Raw genomic sequence first — 23,730 nt, forward strand, 5'->3', positions numbered from 1 at the left:
TGCGCAGAGAACTAGGAGGAGTAATATGGCGTGTGGGTCACGGCGTTCTGGAAGCGTCTGAGGCTGTGGGAACGGGGCCCTGTCCACCAGCGCGGGGGGGGGGAGAGGCGGAAAGGGGATATCCTTTAACACAGTACGGGAGCTAAGCGGCCTGCACCGCAGTGGACTGAAGCGAAGGAGTGAGAGCAGACACAGCGCGGATTCACAAAGGTGCTTTCTCTCTTCTCGCCGCTTTCTGGAGCGTAGTCAGAAGGGTGGCCCTGCGCTCTCTCCCCCCCGCCATGTTGGGATGGTATCGTCCTCTTGCATAAGTACTACTGCGGGGGGGGGGTGCCCTGATCAGTGTAGCGTAGGGGGGTCCTAGGGGCTTCTTGGGGTTCCTTCTCTGGCGATATTTAAGACCCGCCTGGACGCCTACCTGTGTGACGTGGTGTAGGGAACCTGCTTTGGCAGGGGGGTTGGACTTGATGATCTCTAGAGGTCCCTTCCAACCCCTACAGTTCTGTGATTCTGGCTTTTCAGGCTTTAGTCGGCTGTGTAGTCCAGCCCCCTGCTAAAGCAGACCCTCTTCCGTGGATCGCCTGGTACAGCATCTCAGGCTGGTATTGACTACCTCCAGAGAAGGAGGCTCTGCAGTCTTCTTATGCTTAAGCACCACCCGCTTCCCTCTCTTCACAGAAAGATAACCTAGCACCTCAGTTGATTGAAAAAAAAACAATTTTTTGCCTAGGAATCAACTAAAAGAAGAGTGAGGGGAGTAAACTCTTCAAAAGGGCTGACAATGGGGGACATGGTTTGAAATGGTTTGAAGTTAAAAGAGGGAAGATTTAGGTTGGATGTTAGGGGGAAGTTCTTCACTAGGAGAGTGGTTAGGCCCTGGAACAGGCTGCCCAGGGAGGTTGTGGATGCCCTGTCCTTGGAGGTGTTCAAGGCCAGGTTGGACGGGGCCCTGGGCAACCTGATCTAGTAAAGGTGTATGTTTGGTGGCCCTGCCAGGCAGGGGGGTTGGAACTACATGATCCTTGAGGTCCCTTCCAACCCGGGTCATTCTGTGATTCTGTGAAAAGTTAAAAGATGTATTGTGCCCCTAGTGTCTCGCATCTAATGTCTCATATCTTTTTGGTTCAATGATATGTTGCTTTTTCTGTTCTTCAGGAAGCAGTCAGTAAATCTTGCTATGTTGTTATGTCTGCCTTCAGGTGTGATGCCCAGTGCCCCAATGGTACAAAGCCCCTTGCCAGCAGGCTCTGAGGATGGTTCCAGAAGAAGGCGCTGGGGGCTGTGGATGGTGGGTGGTGTTGGTGGGACCCTGGTGGCACTGTATGCGGTTGTCACCCCCTTTGTGGCTCCAGCTCTGAGGAGAGTGTGTCTGCCATTTGTTCCTGCAACTTCAGCTCAGATCGAGAATGTCCTGAAGATGTTACAAGGCAGAAGAGGCACGGTAGTTGACATCGGTAGCGGGGATGGCCGTATTGTAAGTCACAGACATCTTCCTTCTCTGTTCCTTCTCAAATATGTGGTAAATACTCCAGCTGCTACCTGTTTTCTCCTATTTTATGAGTATTTTCTCCCTGGCATCCGCTGTTTTTGAGTCCCATGCAGAGCTGCAAACCCAAGAATGGTTTACGTTCGGGTTGGGCAAGCAATCGATAGTTCTGTTCCTTTCTTACCCTCAGCTTGACAAAGCAGTGTTTAGAATTATAACCTTATCTTGTTCCTTGGAAAGAATTACGCTATTCACATAAAAAGATATAATTAAAGTATTGGCAATGTGTTTCCCTAGGAGTTGTATTCTGTGTCGGTTTATAGCTGTAGTACAAGAGGCTGCGAGCTTAAACAGCCCTCCCCTTTTGGAACTGCAGCTATGTCCTTACTGTATAAAAGTGATAGCACAACAAAAGAGAATGAGAAATGAATGGCGGGTTGGAAAAAATAAATGTCATGGTGTCATTAAAGCTATAGGCTTCACATCTTTGTGTAGTGCTGGCTGCCCCTTTTCAAAGTGGTGAAAAAAGAGAACAGATAGTTCTTGAATGCTGCCTTTGTCAGTGTTTCATGTGAACGGTTCAACTATTTGTCCGTACTGAAAAGTTTGATTTGGAAGTCAGAATCCGTGAAGGATTTGGGCCTGTGTGGCAAACAGAGAAAAGAACTTAGGTATGAGAGGACTGCAATTCCTGATGTCCTTTCTAGTCAGTGTTCTGGCTCTTAACCCTCATCTGACACACATAATTTGAGCATGTATCTGTGTATGTATAAAGTACCTGAGCATCTGAGGCATCTGATTTGTGTGTGTATGTATATATATATTAAAATGTGTGTGTACACACATCACTGGAAACTGAAGACTACTTGGAAGGCCAGGTGCCTAAAACTAGATGCTGGGTGTTGCCTTAGTGCTTAGTATGTTGAAGAAAGTTGAGCTGCTGTTCCTATGGTCTTAGGTATATCAAATGCCTGCCTATCCTTGCTTCTCAACAAAGTTAAATGCTCTGAGCACACCTGCCTGTGTGTTACACTGTCTTCATGGTCAGTTTTAGTACTCTTTAAATCAAAGGTGGTATCATAAATATGTTAAGTTTAACTTTGGTGTAAATTGTAGACATAGTACGAGCTCACAGCTTCATCCTGTGCCTGTTTAAGTGATTTAGTTTGTTTGTATCAATATCGGTTTCAATGGGATTTGTCACAATAGTAAAATATGGTTTGAATTTTTGTTTGCTATACTACTAATCTCTTAGGAAATAAAATCTGATTACATACTGAAGTGCATTCCTTTGATTTGCATTATAACTAAGTCTCCTTTCTCTTATTTATTGAGGTGAATGTACTTTCTAGATCTTTCTCTGATTGTAAGTAAAGGTTCCTTTTCTTCCTTGTAGGTAATAGCAGCTGCAAAAAGGGGATTCGAAGCTGTTGGTTATGAGTTAAATCCCTGGTTGGTCTGGTACTCCAGATACCGTGCTTGGAGGGACGGGGTACACCACAATGCCAAGTTTTATATTTCAGATTTATGGAAGGTAAGTGGTGAAGAACCTAAGGATGAATCTGGGACGTCTGAGAGATTTACTTGATTTGGAGGTTACGTTCTTGAACAAACTGAGATGCTGTCTGATCATGGGTTGCTCTACTGGTCTTTGGGAAGAGTGCTTAGACTGTAGAGGCAAAAGCCACCACATAACACAGTGCTTTGCTGCTTTTGTGCTTCAGTGTCTTGCTGCACTTGCGCAGGCTCCTTGAGCTTACTGTGTTTTATTCTGTGTATTGAGTGATGGAGTCTGCTGTAATGTCAAGCTTCCATGAGACCCTTTTCTATTGACTTAGTAACACACAAGTCTATTTTGTTTTTTCCTTAGATGTGTGTTCTTCTGTTCAACATGTTACGTGATTTCATAGAATCACCAAGGCTGGAAAAGACCTAAAAGATCAACCAGTCCATTACTAATAGCTTCTACTAAATCATGTCCCTCAACACAACATCCAGTCTTTCCTTGAACACCCCCAGGTGACTCCACCACCTCCCAGGGCAGTCCATTCCAGTGCCTCACCACCCTTTCTGAGAAGTAATATTTCCTAAGGTCCAGCCTGAATCTCCCCTGCTGTAGCTTGAAACCATTCCCTCTTGTCCTATCACTAATGACATGAGAGAAGAGGCCAACCCCCAGCTCACTACAACCTCCCTTCAGGAAGTTATAAAGAGCTATAAGGTCTCCCCTGAGCCTCCTCTTCTCCAGGTTGAGCATTCCCAGCTCCTTCAGCCTCTCCTCACATGGCCTGTGCTCCAGACCCCTCACCAGCTTTGTTGCCCTAAGCTAAGCGGCACTTGAGATTTTTTTGCAGTGTTCAGTCATTCAAGTCAAAATTGCTTCTTCAGTTAGGCTTTGTTGTTGTATTTGTCTGTCTCTCTCCAGCTATCCCTATCAATCTTGAAGTGGTATTTCATAATTGATAAAGCGAATGCAAGGAATTTGGTGAACAAGTGTGAATGTATGATTTTTATCTCTCTTCAGGAGAGGAGTGTTGGAAAACTGGGTGCTGGTGAGAAGAACCCAGGCACTGGAATGGGAAACTTCAATTTCTAGCTCACATTTAACAAAATGGGATAAGTTACCTCAGTACATACGGGAGTTCTGGCAAAACTTAACAATGAGTGAAATCCCACAAGGATTTTCTTGTCGTCCTGGAACTGATGCCATAGAATCACAGAATTATCAAGTTTGGAAAAGACCTAGAAGATCATCTAGTCCAACCATTACCAGTACTTCCCAGCTAAATCATATTCATCAATACAACATCCAAAACAGAATCACAGAATTAATATTCTTGACCAGGCTGTAGTTTTCTAGTACGCAGCATTATAAAGCTGTCTGTTTGTGGAAATTCATCTCATGTGAAGTTGATGCAGAATCTCAGTTCTTGATATTTTTTGGACTAAGTTCCAGTTAAACTAAGTTCCAGTTAAAAGGCCTGTAGTTAGAGGGTTTGCAGTAAAAAAAGAATAAATGAGAACTTTTGGAAGTATAAATTCTGGGGTTTATGTTTGTATTTCATATTGATTTTTAACATTTGTTATATATTTTCTAGGTTTCTTTTTCACGTTATACGAATGTTGTTGTTTTTGGAGTACCTCAAATGGTAAGCTTACCAATTTTGCGTTGTTTTAAATACTTTATAACCAATTTATCTGCAAAGCAAATTAACCTACAAAATGTCAAAGGTAGCACTAATATCTAGGTATTTTGATTACGTCCATGATAAAACCTGTAGCACTATACATACTGGAGCTGTTTTTGCTGTCTTTACTATCCATTACAGAATCACAGAGTCACAGAATGACCCGGGTTGGAAGGGACCTCAAGGATCATGTAGTTCCAACCCCCCTGCCTAGCAGGGCCACTAAACATTAGTGAAGGTCAGAAGTAAAATGAAAACTGCTGTGCTGAAGTTGCTTTGAGAAGGAGATAGATCGGTTCCTCAAATTTTCAGTGTTTTATGCTGGAAAGAAGTGGGATGTTTGCAGGGAGATAGAGCAGGGGACTGTTTACAGCTTCTTCCTGTGGACTTGTTACTGTGCAGTGTTGAACTTCCATTGTGTTATCCAAAAATGCTATTGCCTTAAATCAGGCTAGCAGATAATGTACTGAAATAATCCCCTGCCCGTGTTAGTCTGTGAAGGTTTAGGAAGGGAGGCAGATACTTCAAGTGTAGCATGTATAAAGGCACATATTCTTTCTAGGAGAGCTTTGTAGCTTGTGTTGATCCCATCTCTGGTGAAAATGGGTTGTTCAAGATTGCTGAGATATTGTTGCATAGATGCTGTTTATTTGGTATATTAGATCAGTCTGGGTTTTCTTTTACCTTGGCTTTCAGCTTTATTTAGTTCTTTTTATCTTTTTAGTAGAAAAGGGGAAAAAATAATGTTAAGATTTGCTATTTTGATACATATATATATATATATTTATTATTGCTTTCTATGTAGGTAGAATGCCTACACAGAAATGAAATGAAAATATCCCACAGGTGCTTCTCTATTGTTCATTTTTCTGCTGGGGCAGATGTGGAATTAAAAGGCTGCCAGGCTCTATGTGATGCCACACTGTGCAACATACACTGATAGTATTTGTGAGCTAGCAATAGGAAGGTGTGTGTGCTGAGAAGTATAGGGATGTTTCCCTGCTGTTTGCTTTTTGTTTCTCAGTAAAGAAATTGAGACAGGAGAGAATCATAGAAACATAGGGGTTGGAAGGGACCTCCAGAGATCATCGAGTCCAACCTCCCTGCCAAAGCAGGTTCCCTACATCAGGTCACACAGGTAGGCGTCCAGGTGGGTCTTAAATATCTCCAGAGAAGGAGACTCCACCACCTCCCTGGGCAGCCTGTTCCAGTGCTCTGTCACCCTCACCATAAAGAAGTTCTTGTGCACATTTGTGCAGAACTTCCCATGCTCCAGTTTCTGGCTGTTGCCCCTTGCCCTGTCTTCACACACTGCTGAAAAGAGTCTGGCCTCGTCACTTTGCCCCTCACACCTCAGGTATTTATAGACCTGGATCAGGTCCCCTCTCAGTCTTCTTTTCTCAAGGCTAAACAGACCCAGTTCACTTAGCCTTTCTTCATAGGGGATTTGTGGCCCTCCGCTGGACTCTTTCCAAGAGATCCCTGTCTTTTTTGTACTGGAGAGCCCAGAACTGCACACAGTATTCCAGATGAGGCCTCAACCAGGGAAGAGTAAAGGGGGAGGATCACCTCCCTCGACCTGCTGGCAATGCTCCTTTTAATGCACTCCAGAATGCCATTGTGTGAGACTGCACACAACGTCACAGAGGCCACTCTATGACAGTATTGGAATTAAATGCCTACTGAACATTCACACCTAAACTCATGTTGTAAACTGAAGTGAAAATGTGCTGTGTTTTATTTCTTTACAACTTGCTTTCTCTCTGGTGACATTGTAGTCAGAACTAGTACCGTGTTTGTGCTGCATGTTTCCAGGTTTGAATATTGTGTGTTCTCTAGCTTGAGTTCCAGGAGGGGGCAGTGTGAAGATGGGAATCTGAAGTCAGACATTCTGCATTTGCACCAAGGGCAGAAGTGCAGGTGAAGAAAGCTATTTCCATAAACTAGAAATAAACAGGTACCCTGGAAATACTGGCTGAATTTTTAAAAGTAATAGTATAAAACGGAGATAAGTTAGCAACAGGTATGAACTAAGGAGTAGCTCAGTAGTAACTTCAGTAAATACCAGGCTGAATTCTTCCAACAAAAATCCCGCCAGAAATGTAACAGACCCAAACATACAAACCGCTGCATTTCCTGAGAATCAATTTGCTTGTTCTGTCTTCTAAATTTACTTTTCAAGTTGTGAATGCCAAGCCTTGTGTATGCCTAAATTGATTTTGTAGAAACTAATGCATATTTTTAGTTTTTTTTTTTTAAACTGAAGGCAGTAGATGTTTTTAGTTTTTATAGTAATAGCGGTCTGATTTGATGCTGTCACACTGTGCTTTTATTTCACATCCAAGATTAGCTAACAGAGCTGGGATGTATTGATCTTTAGGGAAGACTGTGAGACCTCTCTGTTCTTGCAAGCATTTAGGGGAAGTTGTTTTTCTGTGAGTGCTTGCAAAGAGACTTATTTGTTTGGGATGGGATGACAGAATTTTTACCAGGTGTTCATGTTCACAACTTCTGTTGAATTTTAGCTGCATATTTACTAAACAAAAGGTTTTACTGAACCAATGGAGGAAAGCTGTACTTAGCAGGTCTTCAGCCAAAGTATGTGCTGTTCCACACAGTACTGCAGAAGGTAGTCATGTCAACATGTTAATAGACAGGGGGAAACAAAGCTCAATTTCATTGTACTTTACTGCATAGTGCCAGCAGGATGCTTGCTTTGGATAGCTGACCAAACATGATATTTTGAGTGTCCTGAGGGCTGATTTAAGGTTAGACAGGGAATCATGAGAAGTGTTGGCTTTTGTGTATCACACAACAGACAGTTTATGCAGCTTGGGTGTTAGTATAGTAGTATAAAGTTAGTAAGTAGTATAAAGTCAGGGTGCTAAACTCTCATGCTCTGCAGAGAAAAACCCCACTGAAGAAAAGCATGAGTTAGAATCTGCTAAGTATTTTCTTAACTTCTTGTTTGTGGTTCTGTTTTTTTTCCTAATGCGTGGGTTTGTTGTTTTTTTTTTTTCTCCATATCTCCTCAATCGTTGGGCTTGTCTTAGATACTTGAATTAGAGAATGCTTCTGTCTTATACTGTTTCTTAAAAGTTTTTTGTTGCTGCTCCTCAGATGCCAGAATTGCAGAAGAAGCTCAAAGAAGAACTTGAATGTAATGCCAGAATTATTGCTTGTCGTTTTCCATTCCCGTGCTGGATCCCAGATCATACAACTGGAGAGGGAATAGATACTGTGTGGGCCTATGATTTGAAACATTCTGGAGGACATGAAGCAAGAAACTTGGAAATTACACCAGAAAGAGAATCTTGAACATCCAGTGTGTTTATATACTGAAATTTTCAGCTTTGACTTCATTTGTTAGATCGTAAACGTAATGCAACATATACCTCAGGGTACGGAGAGATATATTCTCTGAAATGATGGGGAGCACACTGATTATTTGAAAACACAGAAAGGTGTAGTTAAAAGATGTAACGTGATTGATAAAAGAATGAGAAATCGTTACAGAAATCAGTAACTGTGATATGGAAAATGGAGTAAAACAAGCTACATTAGTGTTAAGAGAGATGTCTAAGTTCAAGTACTTGAATTGGCTAACCTAAAATCTGTGTTCTTTTTGATCCTATGTAGCATTTGCTACTGTTTTGGGGAGTCGTGTGCCATTGGCTTCTCAAATGGGCCGTGGTTCCCAAATGTCTTCATTAGGTAAGCTAAACAAGCATAATCAACATATGTAGTACATCTAACTGATTCAAACAAAGTGTGAAGATACTGGTATTTTGTACTTCATCCATAAATGTGTGTTTTTAAATGGGATATGATACAACAAATGTAATGACTATATTCATTAACAAAATTGCATCCCTTCATTATAATTGTGCGTCTTTATTTCTATGGAGACAGAACTGCAGGAATGAGCTCTTGTTGGCATAGGTCTTTGCAGATGACCCTGATTTTTTTTGTCCTAAGGTCTCTGATTTGGGAAAGATTTCATGTGTTATCTGCTTGGCCATGAACTGTCACCCCTTTAATGGCCCAAACCTTGGATAAGATATGTGTGAGACTTACTTAGTTGGATGCGTCAGGAAGACAATCTCTGATTCCAGAGGCAGATGGTCCGACTGTATCCAACTTGAAAAGAAATGGTACAGTAGAATCTCATGTACACAAAAAGAAGAAAGGAGCAAATGCATACGCTGGAGCCTGCACTGGAAAGGATGGTTGCCGTCTTGCATATGGTCAAATGCAGCTGTGAACATCAGGACTATCCCTTGAAGAACGCTTATTACTGATGAACCATCTTTTACAGCATTTCACTGTAATGTCACGTAGTTGATCTTGTTGGAAAGAATTTAGCATAGTTTAACATTATTTAAGAGATACAAGTATTACAGTGATGGGACTGGACTACAGCAGCTTGTCTAAAATATCTATGTTTACTTTAACATCCATTTAATAGCTGTAAAACTAGAATATCTAAGGACGTCTGAAACTATTTTTACTATAAAAGACCATGCAGGAGGGGTGTTAGCTAACTGAGCCAAGAGTCCTTCCCTGAATATTTGTAAAGGGGAAGAAGCAAAAGATTTTGATAAAGTAAGTTGCAACTCATCTGTCATGCTTTGCTTTGACCCATCTTTCTGCTACTTGCTTTCACTGACAATCGCTCACGTTAGATTGCCTGAAATGAAGCAGATATGTTTTCCCTTGTGTTTGGTGATGTATTTGTCTGTTGTATTATCATTTACTTGCCTGTTAAAACATAAATCTGATTTTCTCAGTTCTGCCTTAAAAGACTGTGGTGTGGTCTTAGTTATCAACTACTGCTCCAGAAATACCTGTTGAAGAGATTGAGGTAGAATTAATGACGTGATGGCTGGAGCTTTAAGAACATTAAGTGCTGTTCTCAAGGCAAGAAGGAATTTATGTTTGCTTTTAAAGCAATGCAGAAGCCTATTTCTTACTCTTACCTTTTGTTAAGGGTCTACACTGACACATGCAGTGGTCTACAGGGTTTTTATTCCTTATTACATAAAGGAATGCAGTGCATTTCTTGTTTTCATGGCTGAAGTGCAAATCAGAAAGCAAATTGCTCTGATTTATACAGGGAACTGAGAAAGCATTTTCTTTTCATGTCATTTTCAGTTTTCCCAATCACTTGTTAGTATTTAATCTGGTAAGATATCAAACGAGCATAACCGTGGCTTCAGTTTTCCCTGTATGGATTATTACGTTACTACACTTCCAATTGCTCAGGTAATTATGATTTCATTGATGTGCTGCTTCAAAGTACCAATTTGTTACTTTTGAAAACTAAAAAAGCCTTAGAGAACTGACTTAATCAAATTATAGCGCCAGTCTGAAGCCGCAAGAAGGAAACCTCCAAGCTATGCATGCTGCTGTTCAAAATTAAGGTAATTCAGATGCACAGGAAAAAAAACCCAGTAGTTTATCTTCAATTCTTTTCTAGAAGGATCACCTGAGTTTTGGGAGCTACTTGTCCCGATGTATCTTAGCAGAAAAGAAATGTTGCTTCATTGCCAGATGAGTAATGCTTGACTGAAATTCAGTAGAACTTGATCAGTGTGAAAATAAATCATAGTTTTTTGGGCAGTGGTTTGATTACAAGAGAGCCATGTGATAATGCAAGTTGCTTGGTGTATGCCACACAGTCAGTATGGCTACTCCAGTGTCAACCAAGCTTGTCCAGATGTGTTTTTGTTTTATGAGCTTTAGGCATTTCTGTGTTACTAGGTGTTTTCAAGTTCTTGACTTACCCTCTGGAGTGTGATAATATGCTGTCACTTAATCTAATACTGCTCCGAGGAAGCTCATCCTCCGTCTCTGCATTGCTGTTTATTTGTGACTCATGAATTGCAGCCAGGTAAGGAGATGCAGAATCAAATTCAGAATAAAGCGCTGCATTTCACAAGGGTAGGTGAATGAGTGTTATTTGTGGGGAAAACACTTCCAGGGTCCAGGCTTAGAGAATGTCTTCTACCTTTAATAAGGTATGTGTCTCATGAGGCACCAGAGATCTCCTACCTTCTGCAGTAATTTTGTTTTTAAGGCATTTCTCATGTGAACATCAAAAAAATGTTACCACCATCACAATACTGTTCTGAGATCCAAAGAGGAAGTAGGCAGAAGTGACATCTTGTTTGTCTTCTATGTTTTGTCCTGTGGGGGGGAAGAGAGGAAGGGTAGCTATAGCTGGAGTACAGCACTTCGAGCCTTTCCAAAAGCAGTCTGACAGACTTGCATCATATCTGTACATATTACTCATTGGATTTGCGCGTTCATATTAAGAATGAGCTGTGGGGAAATGAGAGTCAAGAAATGAGTCTGATGCCATTATGCTTGAATGAACAGGAATTCCTCATAGATTACCTCAGACTTCTGTAGTTTATTTGTATGATGGTTTGCAAATACTGAGGTGTTATTCAAGGGAACATGATTCTTTCAAACACATGATTCAAGAGGGCACTCTAACACTAGATTTAATGGCAATAAATTCTGATTTAGACGATTTTTCTTTTCCTGAGTTCACATGTCTAGATTTATATTGTAGCGACAACCTGTTTCTTTAGAAATAGCTCATTTCTGTCAGAAGAGTTCTGGAATTCTTGATTAAAAATGTGGCTTCTATATTTAATTGTTAAAAATCACTCCCTTGTGTGAAAGCTGTAAGAATTCATCTTGGTATTTTATTTTTCGTTGGTTAATCCAGATTCATCCTCATATCCTTTACTTAAGAAGACTTTGTTAGTTGTCAGTTCTTTCATTTTATTTTCTGATTTCTTCTTTCTATTTCAGCATTTTGCTTTTATTTTTCACACAGTCTTCTTACAGTTTTAACTACGTGCTCTCGTAAATTCTTTTCCTGTAAACTGGTAGCTTTTTTTTTATCAGCAAACCTTATAGGAAGACCAAGTATTTTGCAGGAATTCCTTTTTCTCTGCAGATTTTTTTTTTTTCACATGTATGTAACTAACCCCTTGTTTTATTTAGCCGTCTGTATGCTGATGTAGCATGATTTTCATTTCCAGTAAATGAAAGAAAAACACATCCACCCATATGGTATTTAGACTGAAAAACAGCTTTGGTCTACAACAATCCTGACTGTTTAGTAGCTTTAAGTACTTAATTTAGCATTTTTATTGTATTTCATCACTTGGGAAATGAACACAGGCCTTTTATCCATTCAGTAGTTCTTCTTGTTTGGGTTATTTGTTCAGGTGGGATTTTTGCTGATTTCTTTTTCTTAGTATAACGCTGGGTTTTCTATTACAGACTTCGGTTGGAATGTGGAACTGATGTTTTTGCTGTGAATTGCTGAGTAGTCCCTGAAAAATCACTGAAATACAACTGAGGGAAGCTGCTATGATTGGTTAAAAAAGAAAAATTAAGTAGAAATTGCTTTTCCAGTAAATGTGAAGGGATGGTTCTCAGTTTACTGTGTGTGCTGTGCTCTTTGGAAATAAAGTAGGTTTTGCAAGACCCTTGTAAATCTTGTGGAATAAAGTTCTGAGGTGATCAGAGGTCTTTGCAATGTCAGGAATAGAAAATTATTGGCTTTCTACCTGAGGTCTGTGGGCTGCTTCAGAAGAATACAGAAGTAATTTAATGGACTGTTCCACAGGTTTGCTGCCTGTGGTCTTGTCTTTCCATTGGAAAATTTCAGTGTATTTGTAGTGAACATCTGAGGGTCACTGAACTAAAGATAAGGATTTAGTTATGATGTTATGGACCACTGAAAATGAGTTTATCAAATTGCTGGGGTTTCTACCTTCTTTCTGTTGTTCCTTGCTTTGGGTTGTTGAGCCTCGAATCTCTGCTCTATCCAAGTGTTTGTACCTCTGTGCCTCTTCTGGTAAGCACTTCATATCTGTGTGAGAGCAGAGGCTTTATTTCTGCATGTTCCCATTGCTTTCTGATCAATTCTAGCTTTGAAAAAGAAAGCGTGAGGAGGGAACACAGAACGAACAGTGGAAGTTCTGGGAGAGAAATGAGTGGTGTGGTGTATAGCCCAAAATCCAAGGGGTCTTCACTGTCACCATCACTCTAGCAACCTCAGTGCTGATGCTGTCTTTTTTCCTAGCCCTTTGTAGCCCTGAGCTACATAGTACATATGTAAGTATGTAGCTCAGAGTACATGCAGAAATGAAAGTATTTTGTATGTCCAAATATGCCATTCTTCAAATTCTCCACAGGGGTCCTCATCATTTGTATCCCTGTATGCTTCATTGTTTCTTCCTTTCCTTCTGCATGTGTGGAAGCCAAGTTTATACTCCAGCTACCTTTGTGCTTAATTTGTATGTAAGTTTTGTGAGTATAATCAACACCAAGTTTATTTGCAGACACGAATCTCACCCTGCATCAGTTCTGTAAAGATTCTGAGCAAGAAAAGAACAGATAATGGTCATGATGTGTGAATACGAATGTTATTTAGTGACAAGGATTGTCAGGTCTGGTGGTAAGAAACCAGATCGTGCTGCTTCAATGCTTTAATTTCAGTTGTCAGTCTGATTTGTCAAGCAAAGTCCACAGAATGCAAGGCTAATAGTAGCAAAGCAGCACTGTTGTGTGGTATTTTAAAATGTTTGTTCTGTAATACTTTATAAAAACAAAACAACCCAAAACAGCAATATTGAAAACAACAGGAAACCAACGCAACAACAAAAAATCTCCAGCCCCCTCTGAGTGACAGTGTCACTGATTTAAAAGGAAACTGCATTTATCACCCTAAAAAGATACAGAAACAGCTTTCGCTATGAAAACAATTTCTGGCTTCAGAAGCTTGCTGGTTTTTACCAAAGTGAGTTAAGTATAACATAGGTCAGATCCACACTGATTTAACAAATGCTTAAGTTTCCTAGAACTGCTACCTTATTCTTGTAAGCCTCGTAGACATGCTGTCTAAATCAGGTTGTTTGCTTATTCTAATAAAAATCCTGATCAAGTAGAACTCTTCTGAGGATTATTTGTCTACCGAGTGGAAAATTAGGTAGTCTAAGCACACTTCCAGGAAACAGGAGACTTGGATGCTGTCCTATTTGTCTGATTTTGGCTGTTCTTCCAAATGCTCTATAGTGAATCTCATGCTTCCTCTGCATCCCACGATGAGTGATATTCCTGTTGCAACTCATGGTGTTCTTAATTTGGGCTTCCCCCTGCCTTTGTGCCCCTGCGCTCATCTGGGCCCTGGTAAGGGGAGGGTGATGGCTCCTTGGGCAGGCCTGGGAGAAAGCAGGGATTATTTAGGCTTTCTCCATTGCTTTTGCCTTTTTGTGCTCCTGTGAGGGTGTGCAGAGGAGTTTTATCAGTTAGCTGAAGAAGATTTCCTCCTTACAGCGGCATAATCTATGGAGTAGTAAAAATATTCTATGGTGGAGTCCTCTCAGTTGGCAGCTGCATGTCCGCATCTACTGCTGGAAGAGTGTATTTTCAGATGGCTGCTGCTGAGGGTGGCAGTACCTGTGCCATTACACAATGAATGGAGCTAGAGATAGGGCAGATGCTCACGTGACATTCAGTGCTGCATTTGTACATAGCACCCGTGGTGTTTCATGACCTTTTTTCTTTCTTTCTTCAGTCTTATGTTTCTCTTAGCTATTTCTACATCAGATAGCTCTTACTGTTTGATGTCTCTTGGTTACATCTTTTTAACTGTATTTGGATCCTGCTTTTTATACGTGAGTTACTCTGGTTCTTCTCTATATTTCAGTTTATTTTTGTAGGACAGAAGTTCAAACTATCACTGTTAAATATAGATCAGCTACAATCCAGCTCAGGTCTTGTGTTCTTCTTACTGTGTTAAGGGACAGGGGCAGGGGGTAATTTTTCAAGAGTCAGGGTTGAAAATGTGATATTTATCCTCTCTAACTGTGAACAACATCAAGACAAAATACTGCTTTCTCTATCATATATGGGGAAAATGCATGTTGAATGATGAGTGAACAAATAGATTGCCTTCATCATAGCAACAGAAGCTCTTTATGTACCAATTAAGCAAATATAATAAAAGGTTATTAGTTCAGCAACAAAGAAGTTAAACAACAGTACTGCTTTCTGCCTCTTATCTCCAAATAGTGAAATACAATTGTGAAATCGGACCAATCTCGTGAAGTTAAAAAGCAGTTCAGAATGGATGTACAGAAAAGGCTGCTTGGGGCAATTCTACAAAAGATGCCTAAATTGATTGTTGGAAGATTAGTGACAGCCCTTCCTTAGCACAACCTCCCCCTCAGCTGAAAATCTTCTCTCTGCATCACCTTACACAGAATGCTACTTCTGCTGCAGTACGTTAATGCATTTAATGTGGACCACTAGAATTAAAAAGCTGCATGGTGAGTTTGAGAAGCAACACTACCATGCTCCTATCTTGGTAACATTAATCAGCCACAGCGAGGCCTGGATGTTCAAGATGTGCTTCTGTCATGCCACATCGATAGTACAGCAGGAACCAGAAGATCAAGTAAAAGTCAATATGGTTCTTCAGCTGGGGCTGAGAAGAGTATGAACAACACAGAAGAGCCAGCTGAACTGAAAAGCGTTACGTCTGCTTCTAAGAAGCAAGAAGCCTGTGCCTCCTGCTTTCTAAATGTTTATCGGAAAGTGTATGGGAACTGCTGAGTCATGACCTGAACCACTGATTAATCACTCAGGGAAAGGACTGGGTCAGCCCTGGGAGCACAGGTGAAGGCAATTCAACTGTGTGACTGGAAGGGGTGGAGCCTGTCTGCACCTCTCCTGGACCCCATTTTAAAGGCTGGTTGCCACCAGGGAAGGATCTTTTCCTGGAGATTCTTCCATGGTGGAGCTTTTCCCTGCAAACTTAGAATCTTCTGGTACAGCTGAGCAATCTTTTTCCCTTCTTTTATAGCACCTTCCTATTGTCTTGGTCCCTCTGTCGTCACAGCTTTGTTGTAATGCCTTCTCCTTTGTATTATCTGTCCAATTGCTACAGAAAGCAATAGAGAAGAAATATGCAGCCCACTATTTGAATTGTTTTCTTTATTATAGAACTGTTAAATCACCTATTCCCATACGTATTAGGGAAGATCTGTTCTATAGACAGAGTTAACAGATTATGCTGATGAAAATAATCTGAGAAATCATTTTTCTGTCCCCCCCCCCCCCCCCAAACCCTATGGCCTACTTTCAGTGCAGTTTTGTTCTAAAGAATGCTGTTGTTTTTGAGTGATTGTACATCAGAGCTTTAATTTTCAATAATAGATGCATTGCAAATATCATTTTTTAAACATTTTTTTGTATGGATAATTGGCTAGAATAGGTTACAAACAGTATTTGGGTTTATTTATCCTACAGAGTACTGAGAATTCATACCAGTGTCTTTAAAACTTTTTTTACCCAGTGATTTAGGCCAGGTATGTTACTGGTGCATGATGCCATTAAACACCAAAGATTTCATAAACAGCTTTTAGCTCATATATTTTGTAATGCAAAAGGAACTAAGGTAAATGAAACTATTGTTCTGATAGACTTACTCTTTAAGCAAAACTTGATACCATTTGATTTTGAAATAAAATGTTTCATAATATTTGCAGGTTTTGTGACTGATCTGTTTATGGTTGGTTGACATATTTACAGGGAACTGGTAAGTTGCACAACCTGCAAAGGCTGTTATCATTTTACTTTCAATTTGTTCCTGCTGTTTTCAGTTGCCTTCCACTTCCTCAATCAAATTCTATTATTTATTCTCCAGATAGAGATGTAACTTTTGTCTGTGTATCAGCAGTGGCCTTTTGCTGCTTAAACCTGCCCTAACCTCCACCACTCAAACATTTATTTTCCCCTTTTCTAGCTGCTAGGCTTTTGAAGTTTTAGCTAAATTAGGACAGTCTCTACTTCTATGTTAGATATGTTTGCTGAAGTCATAGTGTGGAAGATAGCAGTAGGAAAATTAATTCAGCACCTTCAACAAATAGATTAACTTGTACTTAAAAGAAGCCTTATTCTTAGATTGTAAAGCTCCTTGTAGGAAATTATCTTCAAGATGCGAGACTGAAGAAAACAAACAGAAACCCAAAAAAGTAGATGATATCTTCCAAGGGATCAATTTTATAAAGACCTCTCTTAATGTGTTCTGAAATGTATCTGAAGATACAGTCCAGACTACAGTTTCTGGTTGCCTCAAAGAGCTGGAGGGAAAGCAGACACTGGAGACTCAGAGGATGCATGTCCTGAATATTACTAAACTAGATGTCTATTGGAAATATGGGAAGAAGTGAATGTTCTGTATGTAAACTTCAGTTAATCCTATTCATAGTAACAGTGCTTTTTTCTTAAGTGGTTTTACTCTCCTGAGTATATGTACTGAATTTGAGGCCATCTGCAGGATTTTTGACAAGGTGGAGTTTGTCCCTTTGTGAGAGGTTTGAGAGATATCTCTGTGTTGGCAAAGCTCCTGCTGGAGTAGTCAAGTGCCCCTGTTCAGTGTGCTCCTGGCAAGTGGGGAGAACTTAGAGGCTCACCCTGGGGATTTTTCGCATGGGTTTCTGCCTTGTTGGAAGGATCAGGTTCTTTTAATTGCTGTTTCTTGGTGTTTTCTGGAACAAACTGAGTGAAAGCAGGCCTACAGACTTGAGTCCCAATGTGAGAACTAGTTACAAGGTTGAAAATGCTTCTAGGCACAAAGAGAAGGCATATCCTTTGAAGTAGATGCTGCAGGGCTTGCTAACAATGGCACATTAAAGAAAAGTGAGAAATTCTTTTTTTTTTTTTTTTTTGCTGTTGGCAAGATGTGTAGTGGAAATGCTAAGTCAGGGCTTGAAGCAGTGATTGAGCATCTGGTGGGAAGGCAGGGCCAACCTGGGGGAGCTCAGTTGCATGCAATGCACCTGAGTGACAGGAAGGGATGCACCCAGGATCCACCACTTCCCAGACCTCATTTAAGGGTTGGCAGTGAAGGTAAGAGTATCTTGCTGACGATCCCTGTGTACCCGAGGCCTTCTGAAAATAAGCAGCTTCTTTCTTTTGTTTCTGTGCCTATGGCTGTTGCATTTGAGTAAGCCCTTGCTTTCTGCAGCCTTGGACCTTTCTACTCTGCTATCATTGCTGTGCTTTCTGTCATGTTACAATATGTTAACAGCTGGTAGAACTCTTGTGACTTGCGAAGTAGAATTAACTTTCTATCTCCTAAAAGAATTATAGATAGAGTGAGTAAAGATATTAATTAACCTTTCCTAGTGATAAATCTCAGTGAAGTATAATTGGTTTGGATCTACTGTGCTTTATATTTGCTGGTTCTTGGCTGACTGAACAGTCCTTTGGCCTTTGACCTATGGAAAATGAGGCTGATCTCAGTGCAAGGTTGTGCATGGCTCCTGCATCTGCAGGTGGATATTTATGACCATACGCAATTGTCCTACTGCATTACTCTGAGTTTCCCTAATTGCTCTTGTGTAATTTAACAAAGCTAACAAAACCTAAAATAGTCTTTTTCAAAAAAGTTTAGTCAGTATTCTGTCTACTTTTTACATAAATATATGTAATGTAGAAGCCTCATTTTGTTCTGCTTATGTGGTTTCTCAGTGAGGTGGTGTTCGTGAACTCAACTTCATTAGTATTCAGTCAGTACGGATGATATAAAAATATAGGAGTAAATCCCCTTCTAACAGGTGGCAGACTTCATTTTGTACATGAACCTTAGTGGAAATCATGAAGAAATGGTACTATTTGGACCAGTTGGAAAGAAAACTGAAACAATAATTGAGATACAGGCTTAATAGTAAACCTTCTGCATAGAAAACTTTGTTTTCACTGATGCTCTATTAAACTGCAGCAGAGCAGTCTTTAGCCATCTATTGTTTGATGTTATATGTTGCAGGATTTGTAGTACAATGTATGTTTGAAGTATGTCATAATACTTCTAGGTTTTGGTCCGTGTAATGCTTCTGAGTCTTTCTAGATGTAGCTCAATCTCTGTTCCTGGGTGAATTGTTAATGGTAAGGTGGCCAACCATTATGTTGTAGTACAGAGTTCTGCCTGCTTAAATAGAGGAGCTACTCAGTTTCTTTCTGTCATTATGCTCAATATGCCTGACGCCCAAACTGTAATGATAGCATAAAGGGCACGATAGTGGAAAATGGCTAAAAAATAAATACTCGTCCATAATCAACCCCCATGACCTGAACACTGAGGGGAAATTGCTGCATTTATTGCCTGATGAGCTAATCTTTCATTCTTCAGAGAAAGCTTTTATGATGAGATCAGAGGACGATATCACATGGTAGGTTTTATTTAAGAGAGGCAAACTTAACATTCACTCCTGTTTGCTCACCTCCTGACACTAAGTAAATAGGCAAATATTTCTTCTTTGAAAAAGAGCATTGGAGATATTGAGACAAATGAAATGCCAGGCAGATATAACTCCTTTATTCTATTACAGATTTCTCTAGATGAACCCCTATTCCTAAGCAACTTTATTGACTATAATTTGTATCTCAGGAATAGTTAACAGCCTGAATTGTGACTGAAACCTGTTGTACTCTTTAATCATTGCCCCAAATCATGTGTGAAAGGACTTTGTCAGCATCATTAAGTTGGGAGCCTTTGTTTGCCAGCTGTAGCAACTCAGTGTGCTTTGGATACTTACCTTCATTGAAAAGTGATGATTTTGGTTAGTGCATTTCCCTGCGTGGACAAGATATACTTCACCTTTTAACAAATAGCAGACTTGTAATTGTGTTTATAAATGCTTAAAGGAACCTTCAGGGTTCTTGTAACCAACCAGTGCTGACCAGGGGGCAGGGACTGAACAGGTGCAAGCTGATCAGCTGTTTCCCATCCTAACCTGCATGTGAAGGCCCAGGTGTAACAGGCAGGCCTGCTTCTATTTTGTCCATTCTGTAATTGAGAACCTTCTGTTTCCTGATGGCCCCTGCACTTGGTTGTGGCTGAACACCATGGGTATTCCCAAACTTCTGATATTACCTAATGTATGACCTGGTTCTCAGCCACAGTACTTACTTACTCTCAGTCTGCATGAGTTTACTTCTCTCTATGGTGCTGCACATCTGTTTACTCCAGAAACTCTTGGCAAGGCTGCACTGCCAGCACTGTTGGTTAATAAGCAGTCAGAAGTTCATTCTGTTTACTGGTGTTTGGTGTTTCAGCCTTCTTTGTTTTTACAAACCATCAGTTTCTCCAATGTAACAAGCTTTAATGATAAGGCACAGCCCTGCTTTGCTCTGAGGATTTAGTTTGGGCCGTTTAAGGCATTGTTCTGTTTAGGAAGAAAAGAAATAAGGATACAATTTTAGTGTATTCTGCAGAAGATGTTAATTCTGTAACTCTTGCTTGTTTAGATTCTTCTGTGAGTTTGTTTGTCAATGTTATCATAAATTTGGTTGCATTTTCTACTCTTTTCCTTGCAGTAGTCAGGCAGGCAGAGATTTCTTTTGTGCCTGAAGCACAGACAGTAATTTGACAGTTTAATGTCACAGAATAACAGCAGTGTGTTAACATATGTAACTCTGAAGCCATTATTACAATACAATTATTTCAACAAACTCTTGTTAAATTCTTTATATTTTAGATCGGATGCTATATTCATTGTGCTTTTGTGATAATTTTTTTTCCTTATTCAGTGCACAGCCTCGGTGTTTTCTTTTATTGTTTTTGCTACCCTGAACTCACTGGGAAGTAACGTAAGAGTTTTCATCCTACTTTTTTATCACCTTAATTGAGATTAAGCAATGGGGCTGTCAAGGCTTACTATAACACTGCTCCTACCTGAGTTCAGTGACTGTCTCCCTGACACCTGCACACAACTTCTGTTCCCTCTATCTTTTGTTCCTGGTAGATACGCTATTGGAACTGGTACTTGTTTTACATAGGCTTCAACTATTTCCTTTTGATTATTTAATAATTTGTTGGTCACCTTCTTTGTGGGAATGGTAGCAAGTCTGTGAAAAATAGAATTGTTCATGATACCAGTGTTCTCAAGCTGTGTTTAACTTGTGCCTAATCTTGCACATATTTAGTTTTGTTCATAGTGCATGGAGACTAACGCAGATGATCTGATCTGGAAGAAGTGGTAGAATAAATGCTTTATTTTGGCAAATGTCTGTTCTATGACTTTTAATACTATCAAGACAACGAGCCTCTGAAATTTCTCTTATTTGATGAAGACATTTTAAAAGGTGAATTTAGGACACAAGCATTTATTTTCCTTTTTCAGGATGTATGTAATGGAGAGGAGTAACACTGATGCAGTGAGAGCCAAATCTTGAAGGCAATGAAAATGGCCATCTGAAAAAAGAACATATAAAACAATATGAACAAAACATAGCTATTCAAAGAATAGCCTGGAACACTTTGCTTGTCTGTAATCAAAATGTTATTGGATTTTAACTTGAAGGAAAACATTCTGATTTGTGTAATTTTTCTTTTCTTGGTTAAAGTTATTTACTGGATTGTGACCTGATGGACAAACAACTTTGTCTATTAATCTATATTTTCTAAGATTTATATATTTTCTTGTAAAACATTGCACAGGTTTCTATGCAACGTACCATAGCACTCTGTACATAGATAATTTTGCTCTAGCTCCCATCTTTTCATTACCAAGTATACGAGTGACACTCTTAACAGAAACTGAGGGGAACTCATGTACAGTGTAGCCATTTTCCCCAGTGATCTCCCACGTGTTGGTTGGGGTAAATTGCTATTTGATTTAATAATTGGAATAAAAATGTCTCATTTATGTAAATATTGGATCTCTATTATATTGCTGTTTTCTGAATTTTTAGCCTAGACGTTATTTGTTTTTATATTGCTATACTCTAATCAAACTGAATTGGAATATTTTTCACTGCTGAAATTAAATATACAGGAGTGTGTTGTTTTCCTGTGGAAAATACTCTGTTTGTATGCATTGTAATTCTCTCTCTGCCTGAGGGAATTTAACTCTTGTTCCTATAGTACCTGGGCACTGAGCTCTTTTATTCTATATGTATAATTAAAGCAACCACTGCTACAGGGGTTGCCAGAGTTCTTCCTCTGTCACCGGAGGAAGAGACCAAGCAGTGACTTCTAAACCTCTCTTACCTCTCATGTTCATGGCGTTTCCCTCATTTTCAGTGAATCAACTCTATCTGTGTGATATTAGTATGCTGTGCAGGTGACATGGAAACCAGCCTCTCCTAGGGAGGCTTTGCCCTATGTTTCCCCACGAAGGAACTGCTGTTGGCTCTGCCTCTTCCTCCTTCACTCAGATGAAGTGATGAGGTGTGGGGAAACGTGATGTCACCTCTGGGTGGATTTTGGCCTTTACTGCCATGTTTTTGTGATGCCACTTATGTGGAGGACAAACATACCCATTTTCTATCTGTAAATATTTCAGGCAGTGCTGGTACCTCTCTCTTAATCTTACAGCCCTTTCTTTTCCGTCATATATTTTGGACTTAAATGACAGACAAGAGACAGATACCTGTCTTACTGTTCAGTTAAGTGCCCCAAGTTCTCAGCTCTTATCACCAATTACATTCTAAGTTTCAACTAGAAAGGCTGTTTTGATCTCCCAGTCTTATGGCTAACGTGCATTGATGTGAAAATGCACGCATTTAGTACAGCTAACACCTACTTAATGTGCAGTTCTTCATAATATGCTTTATTTTGTTGTCTCTTGCAATCCATAATTTGGTGTAACTTTGGGACAGGCTGCCCAGGGAGGTGGTGGAGTCACTGTCCCTGGAGGTATTCAAGAACCATATACATGTGGCACTGAGGAACATGGGAAGTTAGAAACCAAAAACTTGAATAAAGGTTTTTATTAGTGTTGCAACAGAAAATGTGATAATGTGTGATAATTAACAGAAAAGCTTTCATTTATTGAATTCTGGAATACTAAGTCAATTCCTTCAGAACAAGAGTAGATGTATTTTACTTGAGAACTTTCGGTCAGTAGATGGAACTAGGGTACCTGTTTTGTTGTTTACGCTATTTAGCACATTACATTCATACCGAGAAGGTAAATAAAGGTATTTCATAGTTAATATTTATTACTTGAAAAGTTTCAACAGTCTGTCAAGAGCTCCTTTCCACAAACTGACTTCCAAGTACAGAAAGAACTACATATATTTTATATTCAGTTTTTGTAGCAGATTTGAGTGGTAAATTGCTGGCGAGCAGGGAAGGGTTTTTGTGTGTATGATTGTTTTTGTTCTGTTGTTCTGACTTAAATGTTGACAATTTATCTTTGCTGAATGACATCGCAATGTTAGATACTTACGGCTAGTATGAATCTATTTAGACAAGAAAACAGCTATCATGATAGGTTTTCATTTTAATAAACACATGACAGTAGAAGTAATTTCTGAAGAAAACATACTACCTGTTCTTATTGGTAATATACATACAGTTTTTTTTTGTGCAAAAAATGATGCTGTATTTTCTGAGCATGTTCAAAGTGTCTACATCCAGTTCAAAAATGGTAATGTTCTGCCTTGTGTTGGCAATCTATGAATAAAACTCAAAACTGTAATATTACTGTGTGGAGATGAATGTTGTTTTGTAATATATAAAGGCAGATAGTAAAGATTGTTGTAATATAATTGTTGTAATAACCAAAAGAAGATTAGCTGTGGAAAATATGTGAGGATTTTGAGTTGAAGTTCTTGTAGCTATGAAGTAATTTTGTAAAACAAACTGGATTTCAGAGCACAGATAGTTTGCTAATCACAACAAGCAAAATGGTGAAATGGAAATGGAATAATGAGACTGTACCATTTGAAACTGAATCTTACAGCTCAGTATCCACATGTTGTAGTGCTTGCTTTTTTTATTGTGAAGGGATTGTGCATAAATTTATTTGCACTGCATCTATTCTTTTTTGTCACTGACTCATCCTCATAAAAGTTTATCTCGCTGAAGAGTTTCACATCATGAAAAGAGAAATGGATTGTTCATAGAGTTGTAGTTTTCCTGCTAAGACGTTAGTTGGAAGGTCTTCAAACAGTTAATTTTCTTGGATTGCTTTTCTTTAAATATGGGACCAATAATTGTGAAGGTGTTTGAAA

The 23,730-nt window shown here is 39.6% G+C and overlaps 1 protein-coding gene across 30 annotated transcripts; it reads left to right on the forward strand.

Annotated features, from left to right (window-relative positions):
- The first annotated feature begins 5 nt into the window (after window positions 1-5).
- Window positions 6-23,195, forward strand: ATPSCKMT (ATP synthase c subunit lysine N-methyltransferase). 30 transcript variants are annotated; one of them, XR_014942834.1, is made up of 7 exons: window positions 342-936; window positions 1,200-1,474; window positions 2,883-3,020; window positions 4,585-4,635; window positions 7,795-8,388; window positions 16,254-16,303; window positions 20,892-23,195. XR_014942834.1 is itself a non-coding variant. In XM_085537903.1 (6 exons), the coding sequence occupies exons 3-6, from the start codon at window positions 1,418-1,420 to the stop codon at window positions 7,990-7,992; spliced, it is 444 nt and encodes a 147-aa protein (XP_085394029.1). In that variant the 5' UTR covers window positions 6-210; window positions 1,200-1,288; window positions 1,395-1,417; the 3' UTR covers window positions 7,993-9,477. The 30 variants fall into 30 exon arrangements, 17 of the variants coding, with proteins under 17 accessions (XP_085394029.1, XP_085394020.1, XP_015709891.1 ...); XR_014942837.1 differs by having other exon boundaries at window positions 7,795-8,075; window positions 8,314-8,388; window positions 16,254-23,195; XR_014942836.1 differs by lacking the exons at window positions 16,254-16,303; window positions 20,892-23,195 and adding an exon at window positions 8,653-9,477 and having other exon boundaries at window positions 7,795-8,075; window positions 8,314-8,388.
- Window positions 23,196-23,730: the final 535 nt, after the last annotated feature.

This window comes from Coturnix japonica, chromosome 2, assembly GCF_054131305.1.
Source record: "Coturnix japonica strain WE chromosome 2, WE-NBRP24, whole genome shotgun sequence".
Lineage (NCBI taxonomy): Eukaryota > Metazoa > Chordata > Aves > Galliformes > Phasianidae > Coturnix > Coturnix japonica.

Excerpts from the sequence above, each read along its gene's own strand:
- ATPSCKMT (XM_015854404.2), top strand. The coding sequence starts at position 837 with ATGTTAGGGGGAAGTTCTTCACTAGGAGAGTGGTTAGGCCCTGGAACA. Across the intron at positions 937-1,199 it reads TTGGAGGTGTTCAAGGCCAG|GTGTGATGCCCAGTGCCCCA; the intron begins GTTGGACGGGGC and ends GTCTGCCTTCAG. Across the intron at positions 1,475-2,882 it reads GTAGCGGGGATGGCCGTATT|GTAATAGCAGCTGCAAAAAG; the intron begins GTAAGTCACAGA and ends TCTTCCTTGTAG.